General features: G+C 39.7%; 2 protein-coding genes across 10 annotated transcripts in view; both read left to right on the forward strand.

Moving 5' to 3' along the window:
* Nucleotides 1–34: 34 nt before the first annotated feature.
* Nucleotides 35–23,186, forward strand: part of CPNE1 (copine 1) — a 33,722-nt gene continuing 10,570 nt past the window's right edge. Inside the window, exons 1-3 of one of the 9 annotated variants that reach the window (XM_081033871.1) lie at nt 1,020–1,253; nt 5,499–5,583; nt 8,203–10,019. In XM_081033871.1, coding sequence (XP_080889997.1) covers nt 10,005–10,019 — 15 coding nt within the window. In that variant the 5' untranslated portion in view covers nt 1,020–1,253; nt 5,499–5,583; nt 8,203–10,004. Of the gene's footprint in view, nt 209–1,019; nt 1,254–5,498; nt 5,584–8,202; nt 10,020–23,186 lie in introns of those variants that run through there. The other 8 variants (XM_081033876.1, XM_081033878.1, XM_081033879.1 and 5 more) reach the window with 8 other exon arrangements.
* On the forward strand, nt 8,225–11,793 carry RBM12 (RNA binding motif protein 12; the record flags this gene model as incomplete). Its single annotated transcript, XM_081033870.1, has 1 exon — nt 8,225–11,793. One exon carries the CDS (start codon nt 8,225–8,227, stop codon nt 11,048–11,050), a length of 2,826 nt encoding a protein of 941 aa, XP_080889996.1. The 3' UTR covers nt 11,051–11,793.

The following is a 23,186-nucleotide window of genomic DNA, read 5'->3' on the forward strand; positions in this document are numbered from 1 at the left end:
CGTCCGTGACGTCAACCACTCCACCCCGCCCCTTCTGGAACCTGAAGCTGCTGAGCGGGCTGGCGGCCATTTTGTGAAACAGCGAAGGAGGTGGTGGCTGCTGTAGGCTCCGGGAAGCCGTTCACACAGGGGCTGTCGGCCGCGGGGCGGAGGCACTCGCGCGGGGGGTAACTCGGGTCTGGGTTCGGGTGCCGCGCAGCTCTCCCGGGTAAGACTCCCGCAGCCCCGGAACGGGCGGGGCTGTGCGGGGCTCGAGCCGCCCCTTGGTGGCCCGGGGCGGGGCCTTCGGAGGCCTCTGAGCCCGCCGCAGCGAGCGCCCCACACAAAAGGGTCGGGGCGAGGCTGCGGGGGGCCGGGGGCGCCACTTGCGCCTCTGAGGCCTGAGAGTGTGCAAGAAGGACGCCAGAGAGGATGAGCCTGCAAACCGGAGTGGGGGCGAGGCTATAGTGAGGACGGCCCCGTGGTCCGAGAGGGAGGAGGCCACAGCTGGGTGGCCAGCGGCCTGCGCGCTAACGGGGACTGCAGTGAAAACACCTACGTCCCCAGTGAGCAAGGTTTTCTGTGCCCCCCAATGGGGCAGAGATTATAACTGCTTCTCTGTGCCCCGAAGTGAGGAGATAATTGTAGTGAGGACACTCCCTCCGCCCGAAGTGCAAAGGAGGCGCCTGTGGCCTACCAGAAACAGGGGACTGTAATTAGGACACACCTGTGGGCAGGAAGGTGTAGTCGGTACAGTCCTGTGAGTCCAGGAAGGGAGTCTGAGAACTGGCTGTTTTCGTGGCCTGAACGTGGACGGGGTTGCAGTGAAATGCTTACCAGGCCCGGTGTTGGGGCGGGGCCTACCCTCGAGGGTGTCCCTTGGGAGCCGGCCTCCAGCCCTGGAGGAGGAGGCGGTCCAATGGCACGTGGACTTTGGGTGCTTTCGATGGAGCGTGCGTTGAGTTTCTCTAGCGGAGGCCGGCGGTGCTAGTTTGCAGCCACGTGAAGTGGATGGGAGGAGCTTTGGTGATCTACAGGTTAGGGACGGGGATGGACACTAGTGCGGAGGCTTAGCTGCTCCATTGTCAGCGTATGGGTTTTCCGTTTGCCACCAATCTGGCTTTCTAGTGGAAAATCCGAGGGTCTCCGGTGAGGGGCTGCCCTGGGTTATTTACCGCTAAACGTATGCTGGGAATTGTATACGGAGAGTTGAAGGCTCCCGCAGGAGAGATTTCTGGACCCTAAAATCCTCCTTGACTCCTGGATTCCCAGAGGTGACCTGATCTAAATTGGGGTAGCTGGCAAGAGCCATTCTGTATGTATTATTCAAGATTAGGGTGATGCCAGTCAGTGTAACCTGAAAAAAACGTGATTTGCAACTGAAGGTTTGTTGAAGACTTGTGACCGGAGTATTTCTCTTAGAGCTTCTTTCGTGAATGGTGTAAAATGATTTTTGTAAAATGCAGAATTAGCCACGTGAATTGCCTTGGACCTTGTTATCTAGTTTATATTGTTAATGCATTTCAGAGCATTTGCAGTTGAAAAGAATTCTACAAGTTTGGACGTATAGGTCGATCTTGTTTCGTTTTTTAATTATAGAAATATAATACAAGACTGGTTTTACTTATTTTTGAAATTTGGTAGCTTTGTAGAATGAAGGATTTCTGGACTTTGTGGAAAGTAATTGTGTTCAGGCATTTTCCAAGAATATTAAAAAGATGGGAATAAATTTTACAGGCGGTTAAAATAATTTTATGGTAATTAATTTTTTGAAGGAAATGTTTGGTGTGTTTATATAAAAGTCGAGGATGTGCTTAGTATTAACAAAACGGAATGCGTTTTTATATCACCTTTATATGCTCGATCATATATTTGATATTGTTTATGGATTATAATGCATAATTTAAATTTTTCTTACTTTCATATCTGTTAGGTGAAAAATGTGAAGTTTTAGAAATCATCGTAGTAGTTATTTGGAGCATATTGTTATGTGCTAATACCAGTATACTTCGGGCTTCTTTCACTTTCTTTGACATGCCAAATGTTTTGATTGTCGCATATTGAGATTTCAGGGGTTGTTGGTACAATTTTTAGATGAGAAACTTGATTTTGTGGGCCAGTGTGTTCTAGGTGCTGGAATCCAGTGACACTTTCATAGTTTTGTTCCATTTTGTAGAGAAGCACTCCATCATTCAGTTTAGATTAATATTTTATTCTGTAGATGTTATAGGAAGAACTTCTAAGTGTCAGTAATTGGTTGCACAAAAGATGCTTTTAGATATCCCTCCCCAATGCAGGGACTGTGGTCCATTTCTAGACCCCCCGCCTAGCCCACAAGTGCTTAATAAATGTTAGGGAAATAAATGAATATTGCTAAAAGTTTTAGGTCAACTAAGCAGAAAAATCACCTAATTTACAGTTTTCTCAGATTTTACTACCACCACCCATATACTTTTTGGTTTAGTTCATGAAGTTTAAAGCCAGCTTTTGTCTTAAGACCAATAGTGAGGGTGAATTTGGTGAGCTAGGTTAGAAGTAACATTGTTACTTTGAAGTTTAAATCAAGTAGTATAATGAACATTTTGTTGGCATTTGGGGGGAATTGAAAAATAATTTAACATTATAGTCTTTTTGGCAGGAAGAATAAATTATTTAGAATTGTCTTTTGATTGCTGCCTTTGAGTACTGAGAGTTGAGAAAGTTGAGTAATGTGCTGTCAAAGGCACATATCTCCCTCAGTGTCAGAATTGTTTCATTAAGAATGATTACAGAATCTGAAATGTGATCCATTTGGGGATTGGGACAAAATTAAGTGGATGAAGCTGTGGGTTTTTTGTAATGCCTAACGTGATTGTGCTGCTTATTATAGTGGTGTGCCCATTCTGTTTGCTCATCTGGGAGGTGAACGTTCGAGGAGTGCTGGGTTTTGTTTCTTTTGAACCTGAAGAACTTAGCTCTGCTGTACCCTGGTTCTTGTTGATTAAAGACTGATTACTGAAGAAAATTAAAATTCACTTTTGGATGTTTATTACCTGATGAAGAGTGTAATCCGTCAAGTTCTTCTGGTTTGTGCCTTGGAAAGAGGACTGTTGTCAGACATTTTATTCTGAAATTCCAAGTGATTGGAATGGCTAGTAAATAAGAAAAATCTGTCTTGTCATAATAATATGCTAAATTTTTGTAACAGGTATTTGTAATTTGCACATGTATGTATGTATGTATGTATGTATGTATGTGGTATTTGTAAAGCTGAAGCAAAACCAGTATGTTAGGACTAAGTCCTAACAAAGTGGAAAAATATACTAAAGCAGGCTTCTTTAGATCTTACGAAATATGTCAGTGAACTTAATGGCAAATCCTATCCATTTTCTCCTTCCCTACCTACCCTCATGCACTGTGTATAAGGTAAAACATGTGTTTTAGATGTTTTGTTGCATAGAATTATTTCAGTCTTACCCTTCTAAAATTCACTGAAGTTTTAGGTGATTGGAGTGGATTTTTCATTTTGGTATCTTGCATTCAGTTGCCAGCTGACATTTAGAACACAGGAATGAGTACGTTTCATGGACTACAGTAATGCCTTTATTAAATTATTGTGCTCTTTACAAAGTGAAGTGTGGAAAACAAAAGTACTTCAGTTCTCAGTTTCTGTTTACCTTGCCTATTTGAAGGAAGAGGTGTAACGGCAAGAGTGTGAAGTTCTGGCTTCCAGCCTAATTTCTGTATACTTTTCTTTAGTTGTTGGGTGAGATGGGGCTTCCCCTTTGCTTTACAGAAATTCACAAATTTATGTCTAGGTTGATTTTGTGCTTTAAATTGAACATGTAAACCTTGAACTAGGCATTTGCCAAATTCAGCTGGGCCTTTCAACTTTTCCTTGTGGAATAAAATGTTTCTTCCTTGTTACAGTTATTTCTGGCAATCCTGTAGAAATTTCTGAGAGTAGACCTAGTATGTTCCCTTTTGGCTTAACAGGCTGAACCTGAACTTGTTCCTCTTCAGATGGACATAAGGTGCCTTCTTGGGTCTGGAAGAAAAGAGGCTAAGGAACTTGTTCCCTTACCTTTAAGGCACATAGTCCTGTCCCTCACCAGATTTTTTGAATTGGAATCTCCAGTAGGGGATTATCTGTTTATCACAAGTACTTAAACTAGAAAATTACCCTGGTTCTTTGGTTCAGAGTGTCATACCTGTACATTTAGAAATAAATATTGTAAAATTCGTGTTCTTCCTCATTGAGCATAGCCTTTACTTAAAGCAAGCTTTTTTCTGTCTCACGTTTACTTTTGTGACCCATTTAAAACTACTAGATGTGGCTTTTAAATGAAGAGTTTGAAAATTCTTTAGACTTCATTAGGATTGATTTTTACAATATGAAAGATTAATGCAATGCTCTGGGCTTTTGAAAGTGCCGTTTATGACATTTGCATAGCTTTTTGTGCAAAACAATCTTACTGTTTTTTAGTAATTTGAGTAGTTATCTAGAAAATGTTTTGCTTGTCCTTTAGAAGTTTGGAGTAACACTAAAATTTTTAATGTTTTACTTTTTGGTGATGATATTAAGCTAAATGCTCTGATGGTATCTTGATCTTGAAAGATAGTTAAAAATGATCATCATTCTAATAGTCTTCTGTTGGTAATCTTAATACCTAATAGTGACAATTTTCTTCTACTCTGTTCCTCTGAAGAAAAAAAATGACCTTTAGAATATAGTTGTCTGATTTGGTCATATACATTGCTTATGAATGGTTTATAACCACCAGTTTCGGGAAAATTGCAGTGAAAGATAAGTGACCTGTTTTTACTTTGGGAAGTACTCTTAATATGTCAGGTGTTTTTAGGGATTTTTGAAAAAAGTTTCTTGAGACTGTTACGGTGTTAGAATAAAAAGCACTTTTCTTTAATGTTTTGAATCTCAGTGGTTTTAACTAGGAATTAGTCCTTATACTAGAACTTTCTCTTCATTTATGTTTTTGATGTTTGATGGTATTTTGGTACAAAGGAAAATCATATTGAAAAAGAAATTGCAGTAATTTCGAGAGTACCCTTGAATTGATGATTTAATTTGACAAGGACCTGTTATTGTGAGAACTTGTGCTTTTGCATCAAAAATTTGGTGGGAACCTAAGGAAATAGGTCATAGTTGAACTTTTGTTATGGAATTTTTCTGGACTGGTTTAATCAAATGATAAAAGCAATTATCAGCTATAAAGCCGAGAGCTTCATGACTTTTAGTTTTCAATTGATTTATTCTTGGGCTAATTTATGACATGTTCTTGATGTATGTAAATACATCATGTTTTGAGACGTACTCAAATTTGAAAGTAATGCCAAGTAATAAGCATGTGTGGGATTTTGGTACGTTCTTTCTTTTTCTCCTTTTTTTTTTTTTGGATATGCATTCTAATGAAATACTCTGGTGGTTTCAGACTCGCCTTCGTAATGTACAGTTCAGTGTGGCCTGTGCGTGTTTTGTGTTTCCTGCATTGATTTTTGCCTCCGTTTATTCTCTATTGCAGTCTAAAAGTTGGTTTTAATTGGTTGCCCACAGGATTGACTTGGCCTCTACTTCTTGTTAAGAAAATACATCTCTTGTTTTATCAGGTAAGAGATTTTGAATAGAGGGTTTGTTTTTATACAGAATCAAATGAGAGCTTATTAAGTAACATGAAAATATGTGTAGTAACTAAATTGTGTGTGTGTGTTTGTTTTTTCTTGTTTTAAACAAGCTTATCTGAGGGATGGGGGTGGGATGGACTGGGTACCATGATGGAGGAACAGTTGTTGCTTCCTTTGGTTTTATATGGATGCATTTCTCCTGCTGAATTCCTGGTATATAAGGCAATAAGTAGCTGCTTTGTTCCTCAGTAGCATTACAAATATAGGTGTTTGTTATTGGTATGGTTATTTAATATTCCTTAGAAGTATAGGTACAGATAATGGTTCATACGTTTTAGAATACAAATTTTGACTTTAATGGAATTTCAGTGATTGGAATCTAACCCTTTTGTTAAATAATTAAGGTAGGCTCAAGGTAGCCTGAAATGCTTTATCTGTCAAACAGGTACTTAGTAAACACAATAGCAGATCTTATTTCATATTTTTTCAGAACCTAAAACCTTTTTAGATGGCTTTATGAATAAATTTTTGCTCTACTTTGGTTTAATCCTTAGCCCTTTGTACCTGGTAATTGGGCACATTTTCAATATCATATTTTCATGTGTAGTTTGTACAGACTTTCACTAAATCCCTTCTCTCTTAGCAGCAAATGGTTTGAAGACTTAACAGTATATGTCACTTCAGCCCTTTGTTTAATTTTTGTATTCTTGTGACCATATCAAGTTCCCATTTTTATTATCCCAATGAAAACTAACATCTTGCTCAAGTTTTGGGTACCTCGATTACCCATGTTTCCATGTAGTGATTAAATGATTCAAATGTTTTTTGAAGTTGAACAGGAATGCTATCTCAATTTTGCATATAGCCAATATTCTAGAGTCAGTACAAAATGAGAATTTGATTTAATGACTTGGAACCTTCTTGATGAACTTCCTGAGAGACTAAATAGTAAATAAGGAGAAAAGAGTGTTGGTGTGATTATTTTTTAGTATTAATTTTTCTTGTTGACTCTTGCAAACCAAGTATAAAAACTTCCCCTCTCTGCCCAATTTCTAGTGTTTTATAATGGCCTCACAAAGAGCACTTACTGCCCTATGGTTACCAGTCTTTCAGGATTAAATTTAAAGGTGACGTGCACGAGAGAGAGAACTATCGAAGCCAAACATATTTCTTTTTTGTACAGCAATCATAACATTGAGCTAAGATTACAGGTTTTGTTGCACTGATTTCTTATTCATACAATATTTATTAATAACATTGAAAAACTGCTTTCATAGAGTAATAGAATTCTTAGTGCTTGCAATAGGAAACTGCTTTTTTAGTATTCTCATTTGAGAAAATAAAACCAAAGCCCAAATAACTTATTATTTCCCCAAGGTCACAGAGCCAGTTTAATAGGTTTATATTTAAAAGTTGATTTTTAAGATGACTTGGAAAACACCTTGTGTTGTTGACCATATAAAGTTCAAATTAATATTTTTTCCCATGCCAACAATTTGTTTTGTATTGCTTTTCAAAAGACTGTCCTTGCATTTACTCTTAGAAGCTGTAAGAACTGAAATACTGAAATTTTACTTAAATCTAGGGGAAACTTTTTTTTTTATTACATCAAAATGGACATTGTCTAAGGAGATCAGTGAGTACCCAGAAATTCCACAGGAGTTACATTGGGCTGGATACTATAACAATCACTAAATAAAGTTCATACCTTAGTTCTTTTAAAACAAAAGCAAAAACCAAAAGATACCTCTTTTTCATGATCAGCTCTTCCCTATGGGAAAAACAAGACTTTTTTTTTAGTGGAGGGTTTGGAAATGAATTTTCATTAAAACAGCCATGGTGAATGACACTGTAACCAGGTTCTGCTTTTGGGATGATGAGTATAGGTAATTAAGATTTTGGCTATTTTATTTAGTATCTGTGTTGGATTCTTAGTATGTATTAACCTTGTTTGTAATAAATAATTTTTTATATATGGTTTTCTTTAATAAATAGAGCTGTAAGGCAGATTAAAGAGTTTTAGGGTGAAATATGGAATCAGTTCTCATTTGAGACTTGAATCTAGTGTAAATTATTATTTGTAATTAATTTTCTGTTTCTGTTGGGTTTTTGAGATTGAGCTGTATAAAATGACACTGATAATTCTATGAAGTTGTCAGGTTTATAAGGAAGATCCTAAGCCAGTTTTAAATATTAACTTTGATGCATCCTTTGCATGTTTTCCCCCTATAGATTGTTAAACTTTGTTTCCTGATTTGACTTACACATTTCTTTTAAATCTTACTGAATAGTGGTCTAAATGATGTCATTGGTGATTTTACTGTCCAATGGTTGTTTTTTTCCTGAAACTTGATTCTTGGGATTGAACTTCTAATTGTTTGCAGAATTAATGCCTTTTGGAAGTCGAAATTGTCTAGGTTTACATTGTAAATGGCACATGATTATTCAGTTTTTAGAATAGCCAAATTTTTAAAACGACATTGCTTGTGATAGTTTGAGGGACTATTTGAGGGCCTAATATGGTAGCTGGTCATTTCTTGTAGCTAAAAACTTTGGTGTGATAAACAGGAGTCTGACCTGGCCATTGCCTTTTCTCATCTGCAGGTGTGTGTGGTTTCAGCGCAGCATGGCTGTGGTCATCCGTTTGCAAGGTCTCCCAATTGTGGCGGGGACCATGGACATTCGCCACTTCTTCTCTGGATTGACCATTCCTGATGGGGGCGTGCATATTGTAGGGGGTGAACTGGGTGAGGCTTTCATCGTTTTTGCCACTGATGAAGATGCAAGGCTGGGTATGATGCGCACAGGTGGTACAATTAAAGGCTCTAAAGTAACACTATTGCTGAGTAGTAAAACAGAGATGCAGAACATGATTGAACTGAGTCGTAGGCGGTTTGAAACAGCCAACTTAGATATACCACCAGCAAATGCTAGTAGATCAGGACCACCACCTAGCTCAGGTATGAGTGGCAGGGTGAACTTGCCTACAACAGTACCCAACTTTAATAATCCTTCACCCAGTGTTGTTACTGCCACCACTACTGTTCATGAGAGCAACAAAAACATACAGACATTTTCCACAGCCAGCATAGGAACGGCTCCTCCAAATATGGGGACTTCCTTTGGGAGCCCAACGTTTAGCTCAACCATTTCGAGCACAGCCTCTCCAATGAACACAGTCCCACCACCACCAATTCCTCCAATCCCAGCAATGCCATCTTTGCCACCCATGCCGTCTATTCCCCCAATACCAGTTCCTCCTCCGGTACCTACATTGCCTCCCGTGCCTCCTGTGCCCCCAATACCTCCAGTCCCGTCTGTGCCACCCATGACCCCACTGCCACCCATGTCGGGCATGCCACCCCTGAACCCACCACCTGTGGCACCTCTACCTGCTGGAATGAATGGCTCTGGAGCACCTATGAATCTGAACAGTAACCTGAACCCTGTGTTTTTGGGTCCATTGAATCCTGTTAACCCTATCCAGATGAACTCTCAAAGTAGTGTGAAACCACTTCCCATCAACCCTGATGATCTGTATGTCAGTGTGCATGGAATGCCCTTTTCTGCCGTGGAAAATGACGTCAGAGATTTTTTTCATGGGCTCCGTGTTGATGCAGTACATTTGTTGAAAGATCATGTAGGCCGAAATAATGGGAATGGATTGGTTAAGTTTCTTTCCCCTCAAGATACATTTGAAGCCTTGAAACGAAACAGAATGCTGATGATTCAACGCTATGTGGAAGTTAGTCCTGCGACCGAAAGACAGTGGGTAGCTGCTGGAGGCCATATCACTTTTAAGCAAAGCATAGGACCCTCTGGACAAACCCACCCGCCTCCTCAGACACTTCCCAGGTCAAAATCGCCCAGTGGGCAGAAAAGGTCAAGGTCAAGATCACCACATGAGCCTGGGTTTTGTGTTTACTTGAAAGGGTTACCATTTGAAGCCGAAAACAAACATGTCATTGATTTTTTTAAAAAGCTGGATATTGTGGAAGATAGTATTTATATCGCTTACGGACCCAATGGGAAAGCAACTGGTGAAGGCTTCGTAGAATTCAGGAATGAGGCTGACTATAAGGCCGCTCTGTCTCGTCATAAACAATACATGGGCAATCGCTTTATTCAAGTGCATCCAATTACTAAGAAAGGTATGTTAGAAAAGATAGACATGATTAGAAAAAGACTGCAGAACTTCAGCTATGACCAGAGAGAAATGATGTTAAATCCCGAGGGGGATGTCAGCTCTACCAAAGTCTGTGCCCACATCACAAATATTCCATTCAGCATTACCAAGATGGATGTTCTTCAGTTCCTAGAAGGAATCCCAGTGGACGAAAATGCTGTACACGTTCTTGTTGATAACAATGGGCAAGGTTTAGGACAGGCATTGGTTCAGTTTAAAAATGAAGATGATGCACGTAAGTCTGAACGCTTACACCGTAAAAAACTTAATGGGAGAGAAGCTTTTGTTCATGTAGTTACTCTACAAGATATGAGAGAGATTGAAAAAAATCCCCCTGCCCAAGGAAAAAAGGGGTTAAAGATGCCTGTGCCAGGTAATCCTGCAGTTCCAGGAATGCCCAGTGCCGGAATGCCCAGTGCTGGAATGCCCAGTGCCGGAATGCCCAATGCCGGAATGCCCAGTGCCGGAATGCCCAATACTGGAATGCCCAGTGCTGGGATGCCCAATGCCGGAATGCCCAGTGTGGGAATGCCCAATGTGGGAATGCCCAATGCGGGAATGCCCAATGCAGGCATGCCGAGTGCAGGAGGTGAAGAGCATGGCTTCCTGACTGTAGGATCTAAGGAGGCCAATAATGGGCCTCCATTTAACTTTCCTGGTAATTTTGGTGGTCCGAATGCCTTTGGGCCACCACTGCCTCCTCCAGGATTAGGAGGGGGCTTTGGTGACGTTAGACCTGGTATGCCTTCAGTTGGAAATAGTGGTTTGCCTGGTCTAGGACTGGATGTGCCAGGTTTTGGAGGTGGACCAAATAATTTAAGTGGGCCAGGATTTGGAGGGGGGCCTCAGAATTTTGGAAATGGCCCTGGTAGCTTAGGTGGCCCCCCTGGCTTTGGAAGTGGCCCTCCTGGTCTTGGAAATGCCCCTGGCCATTTGAGTGGGCCACCAGCCTTTGGGCCTGGGCCTGGGCCTGGCCCAATCCACATTGGTGGTCCCCCTGGCTTTGGGTCTAGTTCTGGAAAACCAGGACCAACAGTAATTAAAGTGCAGAACATGCCCTTCACTGTGTCTATTGACGAGATTTTAGATTTCTTTTATGGCTATCAAGTGATCCCAGGCTCAGTTTGTTTAAAATACAATGAGAAAGGTATGCCCACAGGGGAAGCCATGGTGGCCTTTGAATCTCGTGATGAAGCCACAGCTGCTGTTATTGACTTAAATGACAGACCGATAGGCTCAAGGAAAGTAAAACTTGTATTAGGGTAGCTGTTCACATCAATTCTTCATAGGGTAGATCTTCATAGTGCTGTGATTAATGCATCCAGATTGTTTTCCTAGTATTTCCAGGTTAGAACCTGTGGATTGTTTCAATTGCATATAGATTGGATTCCATAACATAGAGCATTGGTTGACCGTTTACAGAAGACTCACTATCAGGATAAACATTGCTGTATGTTACCGTAAAGCTGTCTGGAAAGAACACAAAAATGATTTTGGCATACCGTTAGAGAAATGATTTATAAAACTCAAATGACGACATCAAGCTTATCAAGGAGTCTAGATTGGTTTTGTTTTATACCATATGGGATGAAGAAAACAGAAATGTCAGTAGAGCTTATTAAGGGTGCTCTTGCCAGCTGCTGAAAAATAGAAGTTGGCTACTCTTGGAATTTGGTTTAAAGCTGGACAGATTTGCTTTGTTATAGGGTCAAAGCTTTGTCTAAAGTCCTCATTTTCTTTTAAAATTGAATAAAATCTCTGTATACAGATTCACTGTATGTACCTTTATTGCTTCTCGAGGGTTCTTGCTGTATAGACAGTCCTGCTTCTGAAGTTGCTGCTTTGCCTAACTGACTCATCTGTAAATGAGCAGAACTGTTGTTGTTTTATTTTTAATATAAAACTACACTTGGTTTGTGCTATAACCTTGAACTTTGATTTCTAATGTCATACTTAAAACTGTGGAATAAGACTTTGCCACAAAAATAAAATATGGAGTCCTCTACCTACCAGAGCCTTTTTGGTTTGACCTCTAAGTTTTAGTTCAGTCGGTTTAAAAATTGTTCATTTTGTTTGGATGGCATTGAAAACCAGAAACTGCTTTTAATAATCACTGTTTAAGTTGCTTGATTGGAAGTCCTGTCCATGAGGGACTAATGTTCTGGCAATTTCCTTCTGTCCCAAATTTATGTGAAATTTTGGCCTGTAACTGAACAAAGAGGGTCCATTTATAAGAAAGAGCTTTATTACATCGAGGTTTTTAAAAATGAAGTTGAAATTGTTAGCTTTGGTAGCAATAGTGTTAGAGAATTTTAAAAAATCCATAAGCTGGCTTGTAGATTGATATGCATTTAATCCTGTTACTTGGAGGCTTTTGGTCTAGTTGTTTGATCAGGAGCCTGTTTACAAAATCTCATACAGAGCAAAAGTACGGCTGCCAGAAGGGAGAGAATTGAGACTCTGTGCCCTTTTATCCTCTTTTTTTTTGGCATTCAGGACACTAAGGCAAGAGGACCACATGGGTTCTGGTTGGTAAGTGTCCTTGTCATGAAAACATTTGCCTTACAACGTCCTGCCCACTGCCACAAAAGGCTCTGCTTATGGTTACTTTTTTTTTCTTAGTTAAAATGCTCTGAAGATGTGTCACATATTATAAACATACGGAATGGGAGATTGGTGAGATATCATGAAAAACAAATTTTGTCTTTTACATGGTCCTCTGTCTTAGTTTGAAGCATCCTCAACATTTCCTACAAATGTACTTGCAAAGGGGTTAGCCTTTTAAAAGAACTATTTCCTGTTAAAAAAAAATAGTGCCTTTTTGGTGTTGCAAATCAGTGGAACACAGAAATACAGCGTCGTGTAATTTAGAGTTAGGAGTGGCAACAGTTTGATTTGTGTGGTAAGATTTGGAAAGCCTTTTCCTCATTACAATTGTAGAGGATTGACAGTACAGGAATTTTTGTTTAGGGAAAGGATTGGTTAGACTTTCAAAAAAGACATGGCTGTGTTGTGGGTCTTTTGATAATTCATGATTACAAATTTGCTTTGACAGATCACTAGATATTGCCTCCTCAACGAAAAAAGCAATATGATGTTTGTATATGCTATTCAATTTAAGTTTTCTGTTAAGTAATCATTTCTCATTCCAAGGACAGAGTGCAAAAAACTTCAGCGCTGTTTGGGAGTCTTATTTCAACTGCACATATTTTCCTCATTGGAAAGCTGACTTTTTTAGAAAAATGGGTTGTTTGAAGATGAAAGTCTTTTCTTTTTTCACAATTTATTTTGGTTATATGTCCGTACATTCTTATTAAATATTTCATATACTTTATTGCAACTATTTTGTTATTTCCACATCTTAGGTAAATGCTGAAAAGGAAAATTTGATTTCATTGTTCATCAAATTAAATAAATTAAGAAAATAGTGGTTGTGTAGAAATTGGAGAGGACTATGTTTCATATTTGGTTGAATCACAACAGTGCTTTTCTTGTTGTGAAATGTAATTAAATGCTTTGCCCTGTGGAACTTGATTTTTGTGTATCTGAGACTTATTACACATTACATAGTGCTAACTGCTAAGCATACTGTTCATCTTGTTCTGGGCATTGGAGTTTGAGTTTTTAAAAAATTCTTGAAAATGTGTTTTGTGAAACTATTCATAGCTCTTTTCCTGCTAATTTTCTCATAAGAACTAGGTTTTGGGTGATAACGAATTTACATTATTTTCTTATTTGCTTTGTATGGTATGAAGGATTTGTAAAGCTTTGCTCAAAGTTGTGTGCATTTGTAAACACTTATCATATTTTCAATTTCATGTGTAAACTTTACTGTCTACTTTCGTGACTGACATTAATAGAAGAGAATCTTTTCCATTAGGTTTTATTTTTCTCCCCGTCCCTGCTGAAGGTTTTTTTTTTTTTTTTTTTTTTTTAGTTTAAAGGATTAGAGAAATCTACAAAATGTATTTTCTAAGTAAGCAAAGTTGTAAACTTTTTCTGAACTTTAGTGAAACATTTAGTTCACAAGCAAAATTTGGAAGTATGTCCTGTGTTTACACTGTGGTTTGGATGTACGATTATTAGTGGCTTTTTCTGTTTTAATGCAACACTATTACGTGAAATGTAGTTGCTAGCTCTGTTCTCCAAGTTGTCAAAACAATGACAGTGAAAATTCCATTAGGAAACTTCAAAATTTCAGAGAGTAATATTCAGTGTAATTAGGTTGGTCTTTACCCACTGGATGAAAATGTAGGGCTGTGTCTGGAAGTAAGCAAACAGACACTTTGGGTGGAAATACCTTGGATAAAAATAAGGATTCATGAAAGCCTTAATCAAACTCATAGTCCCTTTTATTGGATTTTGTCATTGTTTATTGCTGTGGGTCAAGTATTTAAAAATAAATCCACTCGTCAGTTTCAAGAGCACTTAAAAAATGAGTAAAGAAAATGTAAAATTGCTGCTAGTCAAATCTGGAAAGAATTTATGGCAGTGATCACTTAAAATTATTTCCCACTCTTACAAAATTACCACATTTAAATTGTCTTACTGGCAGTTCTACAGTAGTCCAAACTTTAGAAACCAAACACAATAAAATAATTTATTGCCATTATGGCCAAAAATTGCCAACAAATACTGCCTTGGCATCATTTAGCAGAGGTTTTTGTTTATCAAGATGAAGTCTTGGATACTGTTCAATAAACTTGTCACAAAAGAAAACAGGCTGATGCTTTTAATACTTTAACTGCACAAGAGTACTGACCTATACCGTCAGGCATTTCTTTTTTAAACTCCTGAAAATATTTTGTGCTGTGGAAAGGTGGATTTGGTGATCTTGGAGGTAACAATTGTTGCTTATCCTTGCCCACTAATGCTGAAGTGTGGAAAGAAGAGGATACCTGGAGCGGCAGGGGGAGGAAACTTGATTCTAGGTCAAATCTGCGGTATTCACTCTTTAAAACTTTTGTTGTATGTGTTTTGCTAGCAAGCCACTTCATTATGTGGACTCAGAAAGCACCAGAAATCAAATGCTCCTTTTCCCAGGATTCTTAAAGGGGGCAGTGGATTGTCTTTCTTAAAAAAATGATTACTTTAGAAAATGGGAAAAATCTTCAGAATACATTGTCAATTGCACATACCTCTAGAGCTTTTCCTTTTTTTGTTTATTTGTTTTTGCATTAGTATGTAAGGTATTTGAGGTGGGGAAGAGGGAAAAGGAATCAAAAATATTCCCACTTTCTGACAATGATGCTCTGTTTATGTGCCTAACACATTTGTTCATTTTCTACTGAAAAAATTAGCAAATTAAAAGTTTCCATAAACTCCATAGAGTCCTTTAAAAATATATCTGGATTGGAGTTACAGAGAAATTAGTGGGCTATTCCTTTTAACCCTAACCAGAGCTCTTGAAAAATATTTATGACTTTTTATCATGAAAGAGGTTTAGCCTGTATTTGAGTTTGAATACCAAACTTGTATTAGAGTGGTTTAGACTGGACATACTAAGTTCCTGTTTTAAAATTATGAAGGTTTGACTAAGCATTTGAAAAATGATGGCGTGAAATCAGCTGCCTACAGAGAACCAGAATGGCCTTTACCATCACAAGGGGATGGACTGTGTGCTAATAAGTCCTTATTTTTGCTCAGGAGAGATCACTCCTGTAATTCATTGTTGTCTGCTTTCCAGTGTTTTACAGCAAGAAATAGTTTTATCAGTTATGTGCATCACCACCATTCTTACTCCTGAAAAGTAGAGCTTTTTGGAATATGTAGAATCCAAACTTACGGCTGTCCAATTAAAAAATTGCTTGATTTTAGTTTCATATTTTTAACATGTAATCTGATAGATCACATCAACTTACTGTAAAATGTTCTGGTGGTGGCACAGTTCTCTGCTGTAATGGCTTTTCTGGGAAAACCCTTCTGTTCAACAACATAAGCAAGTTCAATTCTTCCTGTTTATGTAAATGTTAATTCTTTACCGAGCTGTTCCTGAATTTATTCTTGGTGCCTTGAGCTACTTTATGCCAGAGGACTCGTAAGCATCCTTTTCTGGATCGACATAACTAACAACAAGCTACTAAGGTGGCGGTGCTTTTCTGCATATTGCTCACTAAAGAGTCCAGAAGGGCAAAAAAGCCACCTGACGCAAGCAATCCAGCCCCAAGTACAGAAGGGCAGCGCTCTAAAAATCTGGCAGTAAGAAATAGTGCTAGGGGAAATCTCACCCGTTATATTCCTTAAATTCTCTCAAGAGGCCTGGGGATCTCCCCCCACTGAAAATGTTGACAGCTCAGAGAGACTAAGCAAACACCAGTTGTAGAGAATTGGTGAAGTGGCACAGCAGAGGATCGGGGGTGGCACCCTAGTAGCTGTGCTGGACATCTGGACTCTGACTTGAGTAACTTAATAGTTTCAAGTCATTTTTCCTCATCAACTGACGGCTTGCCATTTCATGTTGAGAGAAGGTGACTATTTGGAGAAAACAGAGCCATGATCAACAAGAGAACATCATTCAATATGCAGTCAAAGATGTTGAATAAATGTAGCACATCCCAGGAGCGAGCTATCCAGTATTAAAACAGGCTACCCCTGGGTGTTGCTTTCTCTTGATTCTGATGTTGCCAGTTTTCCCTTTTACTTGCTGAAATAGTAAATCTGCTGGTAACCAGGACTATGAGTTTTACGTAGACCGAAGCTCCCTCACTGCTCTCTCTCTAGCCCTAGCTTCTTAATTGGGGTGAGGAGGCCATGAGTTCACTCACAACTCTTGATTAGTGAATAAGATTTGTCACTTAGGCATTTGTGTTATATATCAAATGTAACAAGCAGTGCGCTAACACAAGTCACCTGTTAGTCCTCACAGAGTGGGAAAAGCTTAAGGGTAAGGAAATTCAGCTTTGTATGGTGTCTTAAGTCATACCAGCTGGTGCTGTTGATTTTCTCATTTTCCTTTTGTTCCACTTGGAAGTGAGTTACACTCCACTACACTGCCCCACTCATTGGGTTGCAATACAGAGAGGGTCCTGTCCTTTACATAACTCCCTCCTGTGGTGTGGGCCTATGGCACCGACAGGGTCTCTATCTGCTATGGAGGTGGCTAAAGTGGGAAAGCAAATGCACCTCTTTCTACTGTAGATACTGCCAGTTACCTTTGCTTCTATGACCATTTAATTGACAGGACAAATTGGATACATCTAGCCATAGCTGGTTTTACTTGTTATGCGTGGTTTTACACGTTAAACACACGAGATACACTTGTGTCCCACAGGAATGGAATAAAGGCTTTCCTGGACAATTGCTAACTGGTCAGACAGAAACAAGTGTAATGGAGGTCTTGTGTGTTACGTGAGGGAAGGCTTGATCTCTAACCAAGGTTCTTGGGGACGCACTGTGTTAATTTAGTAAAATGAAATCATTGAGGAAGCCAGTGGCACTGTCTAAAATGGTGCTTGTTCTAGAAGTTCTTAAAGCCGCCCCATATAACAGCATAGCCTGAGGTTCCCAGAGCCTGAGTGGCATGACAGCTGAATGGTCAGTAGGGCAGGCAGGCAAGGGCTGGTTCTAGGGGTGTCCTGGCCTAGCAGAGGGATGGAATGTTTCATCTTTTTAATCTTTTAACTAGCTGCCAAACACCACTTCATATAAATGCTCTAAGACATAAATACTCCAGAATCAAGTGAATTTCCCCATCAATTTTACCACTTACATGCATAGTTGACTACCTGAAATTCATTCCTTTCTAGTTTTGGATCAATTTGATACAGAGCTTTAGCTTTTCGGTATGAAATGTCAACCTCTTGGTCCTTGTTCTAGGCCAGCAATTGTCCAATAGAATCTTCTCAATTGGAAATGTTCGTACATGCACTAATACAATAATTATTGGTCATGATAGCTACTATTAAGTACTACAAGTGAAATTAACTTTTATAATACATTTTATTTAACCCAGTAGATCCGGAATATTAACCGTTTCAACATATACTTTAAAATTATTGAGACAGTTTATATTTTTTTTGTACTAAGTTTTCAAAATACAATGTGTATTTTGCAGGACATTGTGATTTGAACTAAGCATATTTCAAGTGTTCAATAGCCAGATGTCTCTGAGAGATATCCTTTTGGACAGCACAGGTTTATATTTAAAGAGTTCCCTGTAATTTATTTCTGCTGCCTCTTTCAGCTGTTTCTTTAGAGTATTCGAGTTTTGTTGCATTCCTCCTAATCTTTCCACCTCCGGCTGTGTTTGCAGTGGTTTTTTTGGAGAACTTGTCTCAAGTACCTTTATATCACAGGCTATACTGGAGGTTAACTAGGTGAGAGTTTTACATTGTAACTTTATTAATCCTGAACGAGGAGCAGCAGAACTGGAATCTCTTCCCCCACAACTCCCCATCCACAATGGCAAGTGGGCAAATGAGTGTGTTTATAGTGCAGTTTTCCTATTGTCAAAATCCTCCCTTTTAATTTCTCAGCTTCCCTAACGTACAAATTCTGAAGAGCAACCTTTCTTAAGATCTCCCATGTATTCCAAGTAAATGTATTCCAGTGAGGGGGCTGGCATTTTGAACAATAGGTAGGTTTCGTTCTGGTCTGTTGCTTTTATTCATTCACTCAGCTCGTTTTGTGTCATAGGTCACCTTGCACACTGGAGATGCACAAGTTCTTGCTCTGGAGATAGGTGCTCAGGAAGGTGGTCCAGCATTGTTGTCTTAGACACTGCAGGCAACAGAGAAATAGGGGTCTCATTCAAAGAAGAGAGATTAAAAGAATGTAGATCCCAGCAGGGCAGTGTGGGGGCAGAATTGGCTGCCCAGTAGATGTTTTTTGACATTTTTGCTATAAACCACATTTTCCTGAGGCGATTTCTACTTTATTTGCAATATTCGTGCTTGTTACTTAAAGCCTGTTCTTTGATAAAATCCTATAAATGTGGAGTCCTTTCCTGCCGTGGCAGTCAGATAGGGAGAATGTGTGCTGATGCAGCAGTATTTTCCATCCGTGTGTGAGGCTAGTTAGTACAGGTCAGGGGAAGAGGCCACATGAGCCTCACCGTTTTAGTGGCCAGATGGACTTTAGATCAGACTGGATTACAAGGTGTGAGCTGTTGCTGAAATGGGTGGATATAGAAATCATTCTCAGGGAATCAGGTTGTGGTTCGTCCAATACCGTGTGTCCCAGGACTGGTCATTTCCTTTGGCCTCATTCTCCAAAATGGGATTAAACTAGATCATCTATCTAGTTTTAAGCTTCTGTGATTCTGTGAACCCATTCTATTACTGGAAATCTGTAATGAATTTGAACATTAAACTAAAGAGAGAGAGGCCAATGGAACTCAAATTTTGGTGTCACTATTGCTCTGCTGCTGTTTCTGAGTGGGATAACAGTCCCGCACTGTGGCTTGAGAAAGGTCTTCATTTCCTCTTTTGGCGGCTGTCCCTTTTCTGCCTGTTAGGTCCTGTGGAGCAGGTAGACCAGAGGCGTTCCTCCTGGGTGTCCCATAAACTGACAAGTAGATAATGATACCGCAAAAGCATCCATTTAGCGCATCAAAAAGCATAGCAGTTAACACACATTGGACGCTTACTGTGTCAGGCAGGGAGCACTTTCCATGGTTGGCATCATTTAATCTTTACAATAACCCTGTAAAGTTGGTGGTATTATTATTATTATTATTATTATTATTATTATTATTATTTTAGTATCGTCATCCCCACTTCACAGATGGGGAAAGAGTAACAAAGTAACTTGCCCTTGGTCTCATTGATGGTAAGGGGTGCACAGAGATCATTCAGTCACCGGATTCCCGCATAACTCCAGAGCCAGAGCCCTCCCTCCCTCATCTGTTCCTGCCTCTCCCTGACTTTGGGGGAAGATGTAGGAGACTACTGACTGGCAGCACTTATTCTGTCATGTATCTCCAGCCTTGCTCTCGTGCTCCAATGTTTATTTTGAAGTAGGCAGGTGGAGGCTTTGCATAAGCACGTTCAGAGTCATAGGGCAGAGAGAAACCAGTACAGCCCTGTCTTGCTTGAAGGGCACGTGTTCCTCCTTGGTTTGCTTCCTTCTGCATATCCAGTTCTCTCAAGCTAGATTTTCTTTGAAGAGATGGACACAAGTTGATAAGTCTTTTGGGGACACTGGAGTTGGATCCGTGGCTTCCATACTTTTTTGACCTTCACAGAATATAATAGGATGGGAAACTCTGTGACAGTTTATACTGTATTTTCCCACTTTTCACTTTTTGTGTGAACATGCACTTTTAAGTTTTATAATACTGCCAAATACTGTGTGGCAGCTGGACTTCTTAGTTTATATGGATCTAAACTCAATTATTACTTAAAATTTCAGTACATAAACAGTTTCAATAGCCATTAGTCATATGTATGAATAAAGAATGTAGTTTTATGGTAAGGATTTGCATATTTGGTTCAGTTTGTGACCTCTGAGGGTACTGATTTATATTTGGGTAATCCCTGAGTTACAGAGGGAGAAACAGGAGAGAAAACAACTTGTCTACCTTCTCAACGTCCCTTGAGGCAGAGAAGGAAAGAAAGGAGTGGTGGTGGTGGGAGTAGTTTGTCTTTTCAATCTTACCGGAAAAGACTATTCCACGGGTGGTATTCCACCCATTGGGAGCCTGTGGAGAATTTCCTGATTGGCTTTCAAGACTTGATCCAGCATCTGAGCTGCTCCAGCAAGCAAAGGTAGGCAACAGGAGTATACGTGTGGCTTTGGTTTGTTGAAGGAGTGATCCTGCCACCCGGACATGCTGCTTGATTCATCCTCCTTTCAGCCTAGAAATGGGTTGGAAGGCTGACGCCTCCTTTCCTTGTTAGGCTTTTGGGACTAGAAGAGGGCAGTGTTAACTCCCGAGCTGATAAGTTTCAGCTCAGCTGGCATTGAATTGGATCCAAATGGATCCAGGAGAAAAGATCTGTTCTTGGATTTATGAAGAGCTGAGTTAGAATCTCCCAAGGCAGGGGAGGGGTTGCCAATGGAAAATGAAGGGCAAGTTACTCCCTGTGGGCAGGGAGTGGGATTCCCTATCAACAGTGGTATGCTGGTAAACTGGCTAGCTAGGGGAAGGGAAGCCCTGATTTTTACCATTTGCCCAATTTCTGTGGTGTAAAACTTACCAAGGCTACCCACTTAGAAAATTCCTGAATATTTAACAGCCATCTCTTGCAAACCATACAAGTCTGATTTAGCACACTGCTGCAAGCCTCTCTCGTTTTGAATTCCCATTATGTGCTCAGGTCGGTACTGTGTGACATGGGAAACAGTGTTTGTTCTAAAGAGGTTTGTTATTTCATTGACAAGCAAGGAGCCGGAAATACTGTCAAAATACAATTGATTGAGTGTAGTAGTCCAAAGTGAGACGTTGAGTGCTGGAGAGATCATGAAAAGAGGAACATACTGTGTTTCCCCGAAAATAAGACCTAGCTGGACAATCAACTCTAATGTGTCTTTTGGAGCAAAAATTAATGGAAGACCTGGTCTTATTTTACTATAATATAAGACCGGGTCTTATGTAACATAACATAACATAACAACATAACATAACATAATGACATAACATATAAGACTGAGTCTTATATTAATTTTTGCTCCAAAAGATGCATTAGAGCTGATTGTCCATCTAGGTCTTATTTTCGGGGAAACAGGGTAGGAGAGCTAGACATGAAGGATAATAATAGTAGCTAACACTTACTCGTAATAGTACCAGACTCTGTACGAAGCACCTTGCTTGCATTATATAAATCTTCAGAAATAGATACTAGCTCTCACTACGCCCAAGTTGCATAGGTAAGACATCACTCTGGTAGGTGTGTAGCAATATCTCATTGTGGCTAGGAAGGAGTAAGGCCAGTGTTTGGAGTCTGGACACTTCATTGCAGAACTCATACTCTTGCCCACTATATCACATTACTATTGAATATAAGAAGGAAGGTTCTTACAGGAGAGAAGAAGGGTATAACTGTAGCCTGAAGTTCTAGAGTAGGTAGGAATCAGAATACTTGAGTTCTACTCATTTTCCTTAACCATGTATGTGGCCTTAGCCAAATCACAGCTTCCCTCTCCACCTTAAATTGAAGGACTTAGATTAGATGATCCCTCAGTTCCTTTCTCTGACATTTTGTGAATTTAAGTTATAAAAATGAGAATGAGTATGGCTTCTTGAAACAGGAGGGCTCAGTGCCCTGTCAGGGTATGGGGCTTGGAAAGCATTAAGGTTGATGGGGGTAAGCAGAGGGAAAGCAACTGACAAGGCGGAGTGGAAGGTAATGCGACTCCAAGTGGTAGAAAGCAGAGGCAGAAAAGGTTAGTGCTATATTCGTCTGTTCAGTTGTTTCCATTTGCAATTCCTGACTAGCACCCAAATGAAAGTTGGGGGTCATGGGGGCACACAGAGATAACAAGCTAGTCTTTGTGTTAGGTTTTCTTGAAAAGCTCACTTCTCCCTTGATGGCTTCAGCAGCAGGCAAAGGCCTGATTTGGGTCATTTCTGAGGATCCTTGGATTATCACTCCTAACATTAATTCAACAAGATATAAAGCACCTGATGTATGAATGGGAGCAAGTCAGATCTGGTCCCTCCCCTTGTGGAATGTGTAGTCTAATAGGGGAAATAGGTAGTAAGAAAGTTAATAAACAAGTTACACATTTTTATAGGTGTGTGAAAGCTGGGTTTTGTTGGGTTAGAGTCGAATGTCTCAACAACATAGAGAACAGATCGGAGGAGACAAGGTGGAAATGGGGAGACCTGTTAGGAGACTATTATGACATTCAGACAAGAGATGCTGGTTCAGAGGAGAGGGCACAAGACCTGGCGAATATTAGCCAGACCTGAGGAAATGAGAAGATTTCTGAGACTTTTATTGACTCACTTACAGGTGATAATACGGTTTTATAAAATTCAGTCCTATAAAGGAGGCTGAAAGTCCCTTGAGATGAACAATACTGGCGCTAGATGGAAAGTTAAATAAGTCTGGTTTAAAATATGTAGCTGTTCAAGGGATATGGGACAGAAGAGCGACTTGAACTCAGAGTTTTAATTGTAGAAGATTTCCAAATGGAGGTAGATTGTAAAAGAGAGAAACAGGATTTGGGAGAGATCAATAATTCCATGCATTAGATAATTTAAAGGGCATATGACTCAAAGGACAGAAAACTGCATATTGTAAAAATTATAGAGTTGGAAGCTCTAATCTCTCAGAATGGAATCCAGCCCCATATGCTACTGAGGCACACGTGGGCCTTATAGCATTCTAGTTGGGGTTTTAGTCCAGTCGGAGAAGAAACTGAAAAAGGGTAGAATAGGACTAGCTATGGAGACAGTGGTGGAAATGGTAATAGAAAATTATAGTAGAAATGAAAATGGTAATAGAAAAGAATGCTC

This window comes from Rhinolophus hipposideros, assembly GCF_964194185.1.
Source record: "Rhinolophus hipposideros genome assembly, chromosome: 22".
NCBI classification, from domain to species: Eukaryota; Metazoa; Chordata; class Mammalia; order Chiroptera; family Rhinolophidae; genus Rhinolophus; species Rhinolophus hipposideros.